Raw genomic sequence first — 6,577 nt, forward strand, 5'->3', positions numbered from 1 at the left:
GGGGGAGGAGTGGGGCGGGGGCTGGGGGCTGACGGAACACGTGGTGTGCAGGAGCCGGGGCATCCGGGGGAGCCTGGGCTGCAGCTCAGGAGATGCAGGGTCCGGGGGCCGCTGAGTGGGGTTGTATGGGAGAAACGCGGGGTGGAAAGGCAGAAGGAACCAGCCTGGATGTGTGCTCTCAACACACAGCCTAACACACTCTCCGGTTTGTCTTCCAGAAGAAAAGGACCGGAAGTGAGCGCAGGGGCAGAGCGGACTCTCCAGCGTGTACCTCATCCTGATGGTGCCCAGCATCCGCCCTCTCCCGCCTGCCACCACGCCGGCCAGCCACTCGCCCACCGAGCCCTCCCGACTGAGGCTGGATGGGCCCCGGTCCTGTCCCCACGGCCGTCGTCCCCTCTTTGTCTGCCTGGGGGCCCTACTGCATGTCTCCGGGACGCTCCTGGGACGTTTGTCCCCGAAGCTCTGGCCCAGGAGGGGCCTGCCCAGAAGCCAGAGCTGGTGGCCAATCCTGAGACGCAGAGCCCTGCACCCCCAAATCCACGAGCACCTTCCGGAGCCCGCGCCCCCTTGCTTGGAGGCTGGGCTTTCCTCGGTGCCAGGCCTTTCTACCGAAAGAGGACTCCTTCGGGCCCCGCCCTCTAGCTGTGACCTCTCACTTAGTGCCTGGGCTGGGAGCTGGTCAGCTGGGGGTGCGAGGGGGGACATCTGGGCCCAGCTGTGCACAGCCAGGGCAGGCCACCCCCACACACTCTGCTCTGCTTCCACAGAGTCGGCTCCTGAGGGCTTGGGCCTCTTTCTGTTTATGTGCGCAGGGAGCCGAAGGGTCAGAGAGACAGGAGTGGGGGGAGGAGGCTAGGCCAGGACCCTCTCCCGGGAGACAGCCAGCCTGCCTGCCTCTGCTCCGCTCACTCCTGGACTCAGGTTCTCGGTCCTAAGCCGACAACACACGTGTCCTCTCGGTGCCGCCTTGTCTACCCAGCAGGGGCCGGGCCTGCCCTCTGTGTGCCTGGCAGCTGAGACCTCAGCTCTCCTGCGTCCCTGACAGCCATGCCCTTCCACCCAGTCCCACGCCTGCCCATCTCGTGGTCCGCACGGCTGGGTGACCCTGAGTCCCTGGGCTCTTGGCCTCACTCTTGGCCCCCAACCCCACACACCCGTGAGCTGAAAGGATGTCGCTCAGAATGGCCAGCTGGCAAGGCACTTCTCTCCCTCCGGCAAGATCCGTGTGGATCCTGTTGGCGGTAGGGAGAGCCTTTGATGGACAGAATGTTCTTGTAACCCAGCTTTTGCCCCTTTGGCAAGAATTAGTTGTAGAAGAAAGCCCTGAGTAAATGACTGTGTCCTCTCCCTACCGAGTGTACAAAGTGATTATTTATATGCAAATCAAGACTCACATTCCTGTCCTGTCCTGCCCTTCCCCCCCCCATCCAAGCTCCTCGGCCTGCCTTGCGACTAGTGGGCTCCAGGTTCTATGGCACCAGGTTCTATGGCACCTCCCCCACCCCTCCCCTCGCTCACAGGTTCTGGAGGGGCTGAGAGATGCGGAGCTGGACTGGGGGTGTGGGGGTGTGGGGGTGATCTTGGAGGAGGCAGGACCTTGCCCACCTGCTGACGTGCAGTTTGGTGAAATAAAGGTTGAGTGCCTGGGACATGGGAGGACGTCGGTGTCTGTGTTCCCGGAAAGTGGTCCCACCATCTGCCCTCGTCTACCTGGGGTCCCCCACCCCAGAGAGCTCCTCGAAGGTCCGAGGCGCCCCGTCGCCAGCCAGGGATCCTTGTCTTCTTCTGAAACCAGGCCCAGGGGAGGCCCGGACTTCCCGAGCCTGCTCCTCCCAGGGATCGCACTTGACCGTTTGTGCTCGTGTTCAAAGCCCTTTAAAGCAGTGGTTCTCAGCCTTCCTAATGCCGCGACCCTTTAATACAGTTCCTCATGTTGTGGCGACCCCCAATTTCATTGTGACAAATTGAACATAATTAAAGCATAGTGATTAACCACAAAAACAATATGTAATTATATGTGTGTTTTCCGATGGTCTTAGGTCCGCGACCCCTGTGAAAGGGTCGTTCGACCCCCAAAGGGGTCGCGACCCACAGGTTGAGAACCGCTGCTTTACACACAGGACAACTCACACGTCACCAGGAGGAGCCTGAGGCTGGGAGGGGTTCAGAACTTGCCTGGGGCAGGGCTGGGCCTGGAGCCTTGGCTGCTCTGTGGGTCTGTGACGCCCTGAGTTTTCTCTCGCTCGGTTTCCTTCCCCTCCTGGAGCCCGGATGCCATCCGCTTCTGGCCCTTCTGAGCCCAGCCCCCATGTGCCTCCCAGGCCTCCTCCGCTCAGAGTCTGGAGCCTCAGCTCGTGCTGCTGGAGGCCCCCTCCTGGCTCCCCGGGGGCCTGCCCCGGAGCAGGGTCTCTGGGAAGCAAATCGCCTGTTCCCCCATCCCCGGTGACCCCCTGGGGGGAAGACTCACTAGCGAAGGTTCCAGATCTTTTCAGCTGCCCTGGGAAGGGGAAGCAGTGCTGCCCACGGGGCCCGAGGCAGGACTGACCACATAATGTGCTGGGCTCAGTGCCAAATGAAAATGTGGTGCCCCTTGCTCAAAGATTAAGAATTTCATAACTGGCCAAACCGATTTGGCTCAGTGGATAGAGCGTCGGCATGTGGACTGAAGGGTCCTGGGTTCGATTCCGGTCAAGGGCATGTACCTTGGTTGTGGGCACATGCCCAGTGGGGGGCGTGCAGGAGGCAGCTGATGGATCTTTCTCTCTCATCGATGTTTCTAACTCTCTATCCCTCTCCCTTCCTTTCTGTAAAAAACCAATAAAATATATATTAAAAAACAACAAAAAAAAAGAATTTCACAACTGACAGCAACACAGTGAACCCGGCGCAGGCCCTTCTGAACACCGGGTCCCAGAGGCCACACGTCCATGCAGCCAGCTGTGACCGCAGGAGCCAGGCCCGCCCCCGCGAGCGCCCAGGGATTAGTTGGCGGGAGGGCAGAAGGGCCATCCAGCCCTCTCAGACCACAAAAACCTTTCCATCCTCCTCATCTGCAGGGTCCTCAACCAGCTCCATGCGACGGGCCAGGCAGGGTCAGGGTGCACCTTACAGACAAGGAGCCGAGGCCCCCAGAGAGCCTGACACCTGGCCGGCTGCACGGAGGCCGACAGGCAGGGCTTGGAGATAAGATGAGCCCGAGGCTTCTGGCCGCCGCGGGGCTCAGGGCCAGGCCAGCATGAGTCTGGCCTTGTCCAGCCACAGCATAGAGCCCGACCGGCCAAGATGGAGCAGCCAAGGTAAACAGAGGTTCCCCACCTCACCGCCGCTCGCCAGGGGCAGGAGGGAATTCCAGGGCAAGCCCGGCACGCTTCCCGCGGGCTCAGAGGTGCAGCTGCCAAAACGCTCATGGCCTCCCCTTACCCCCTTCAGCCACCAGGACTTGGTGCTCCCCATGTCCCACGCTGCACCCCTCACAGGGTAGGAGGGACCCCAGTTGGGACTGCACTGGGAGAAATGAAGGGACAAAAACAGAAAACGAAGACCGATGCCCATACAAGACCCAAATGCAGGTGACCTAGCAGCTGTATTCATCGTAGCCCCAAACCGGAAACAGCCCAGATGTCCATCAGCAGGGGAAGGACAGACAGACAGCAGTGTGTCCGAACCATGGGATATGCAGCAATAAAAAGGAACATGCCCATATATGCAGCGGCACGGATGGCGCTGAAAACCCTGGTGCTGAGTAAGAGAAGCCAGACACCCAGAGAGCGGATCCTGTGCCCACCTCATGAGGTCCCAGAACAGGCAGAGCGCGTCTGTAGCGAGCAAGCAGATCGCTGGGGCTGAGGCTGGAGAGGGGCTGGCGGGGCAGAGGGAACATCTAGGGAGACGGGTGGGGGGACACATGCATTTGTCAAAACTCATGGGCCTGAGCCTGAAATGTGCACTTTTAAATCCCATGTGAAGTAGCCCTCGATGTAGTTTGATTTGGAAGAAAAAACAAGAGGAGCCAGAGGAGGTGGGGGAGGCACGCAGCTGCCATGTGGGTGCAGGGGAGTTGGCATCCTCGGTAAATGGGGAGGCCACCACCTCCCAAGGGAGCTCAGTGTTTGAGGGGCAGTGAGGAACCCCACATCCAGGGGCAAGAAGAGGCTGGGGACCAAGAGGAAATAGCCCAAGATGGAGGAGCATTACGGGGTGGGGTGGGGTGCGGGGGGGGGTGATGCCTCAGATACTTAGGGGGAGAGGCTTCAGCCAGTCCTGATCATAGTGGAGCATAAAGGAAGCCAGAGAAGCAGTACAAGGTCTGAGCAATGGGGAGAAGTCACCCTTGGGGACCCCCGCTGCAGCCACACCACAGCTGCCCACTCCCCCACCGCCCCTTGGCAGTCTCTGTTAGGCCGGCTCAGGGCCCTGCTCCGGCCGGCACCTGAGGGGCTGTGGCATTGGGTGGCTCCCAGGTGGGGTGGGGGGTTGGACTGAACTCTGCGGGCAGAGGTGTGGCCCCTGCAGCCGTGGAACTATCAAAGGCTAAGGAGACCCATTGGAGCCTGTGCTGACCCCCTGAAGGCCCGGGCCGGCCTCCAGGATGGGCACACGGCCCCGTCCACGCTCCGCAGGGCCGCTAAATTTAGCCAGGCAGGGGAGGCTGTCCTGGGGCCGAGTGCTTGGCAGCACAGCCTTGTCTCCCTACAAGGCCTGGCCGGTGCCCAAGCTGGACACCCGGCCTTTGGGCTTATAAGGCTGGTCTGGAGACACCCAAGTGCTGGAGTCTGGGGTGGGCTCTGGGCCAAGCTCTCAGACTTTGGGGAGCCTCCTTCCTGGCGACCAGCAGACATGGGAGCTACTTGCTGCATGATCTTGGGCAAGGCACTCAACTTGCGAGCCTCAGTTTCCTTGTCTGTAAAATGAGGATTCGAGTGCCTGCCTCCCAGGGCTGATTTTAAAACACCTACTGATGGCGAAGGAACCGTGTCCCTATAAACTCCAACCCCTGCCCTGCCACCTCCGTTCCCCATGCCTAGAATAGCACAGGTGTCTGTCCTTGGGAGGCTGGGGCCGGGAGCAGAAAGCACAGGCCTCAGACAGAAAGGTCTATCTGAGAACCAGTGAAAAGAGACATTGACCTCACCAGTGACTCTTGGGACTTAGTAGCAAAAACTTTAATGTGTCCCCAGCTGGGTTGCTCAGTGGTTATAGCGTCAGCCTGCAGACTGAAGGGTCTCGGGTTCCATTCCGGTCAAAGGCAGACAATTAAGTTGCGGCTCAATCAGGGTGGGTGTGGGAGGCAACCAATCGATGTGTCTCTCTCACATCGATGTTTCTCTCTCTGTGTCTCTACCTCTCCCTTCCACGCTCTCTAAAAATCAAGAAAAATATATCCTTGGGTGAGGATTAACAACAACAAAAATTTAAAAATATATTAAATTTTTTTTGAAAAGAAAATTAATTTGGGGAGAGAAAAGTTATTGCTTTTATTTCTTTTTCTTTTGGGCATTCTTTGGATGTGGTAACATCCCAGGTGAGACAGTCCTCCTTACCGGTCTGCTGTGGTTTTTTGTTAATCCTCACCTGAGGATATTTTCCTTTGATTTTAAGAGAGAGTGGAGGGGAGGGGGAGAGACAGAGAGAGAGACACACATTGATTGTTTGCCTCCCACGCACACCTCAACCAGGACTGAGATGGAGCCTGCAACCAGGATACGTGCCCTTGAACAGAATCGAACCCAGGACCCTTCAGTCCACAGGCCGATGCTCTATCCACTGAGCCAAACCGGCTAGGGCCTTGCCAATCTGTTTTCTGAGTGTCAGGGTCAGAACTGAGGCCATAACAGCAGCATATGTGTGTACCCCAAGCAAATATGTCTGAGTGGCTGAGGGGACCCACTGGAGCCTGTGCCCACCCCCCTTAAAGGCCTGGGCTGGCCTCCAGGAAGGGCGCAGGCCCCTCCACACTCCACGGAGTGAAATTTTAGCCAGGCAGGGGAGGCCATCAGTCCATTTGTCCATCTGCCCATCAGCAAGCCTGGATCCTTGGAGGAGAAGGAGGAGGGGAGGGGGAGGAGGGAAGAGGAGGAGGAGGAGGCGGCGGCCATGGTAATGGTATGAAAGGGACAGGCACCGATTGGAGAATGACTGCCTGACTTCCCTCCCTCTCCCCCTCTCCTTTGCCCAGTCCCCCCTTATTTAGCACCTGCTACCCTCCTGAGTGTGGTGCGCCAGTGGGGATGTGAGTGGAGTGGACACAGATGGCTTAGACACAGTGTCAGCATCCTCCCCACTCCCCATCGCAAGCAGTTCTCGTCCTGAGCCTGCTCTTCCCAGTGCCACAGGGTCAGCTGGGAAGGCGACAGGCCCTTTTGTCTGGGGTCAAGACGGGGCCAAGGGGATGCTACCGCCACAGCTCTGGCTCCCAGCATCTCTGGATTTTTTCTTAGAAAAGCCCAGGATGTGGTTCTCGCTGGCCCCCTTGGAGATGGCGTCCGACAGACTGTTGAGCTTGAGACTGGCAGAAACTCTGTGTGGGGTGAGGCTGATCTGTTTGACAGGGGGACTGGCCTGGGGTGCGGGATGA

General features: G+C 58.9%; 1 protein-coding gene across 1 annotated transcript in view; it reads left to right on the top strand.

The window, feature by feature from the left end:
* The window catches only part of ATP2A3 (ATPase, Ca++ transporting, ubiquitous), a 35,140-nt gene extending 33,786 nt beyond the window's left edge, over window positions 1-1,354 (top strand). The window contains exon 20 of the mRNA XM_014541958.1: window positions 219-1,354. Within this exon, the coding sequence (XP_014397444.1) occupies window positions 219-238 (20 nt within the window). The 3' untranslated portion in view covers window positions 239-1,354. The remainder of the gene's footprint in view (window positions 1-218) is intronic.
* Window positions 1,355-6,577: the final 5,223 nt, after the last annotated feature.

This window comes from Myotis brandtii, unplaced genomic scaffold, assembly GCF_000412655.1.
Source record: "Myotis brandtii unplaced genomic scaffold, ASM41265v1 scaffold284, whole genome shotgun sequence".
Taxonomy (NCBI): domain Eukaryota; kingdom Metazoa; phylum Chordata; class Mammalia; order Chiroptera; family Vespertilionidae; genus Myotis; species Myotis brandtii.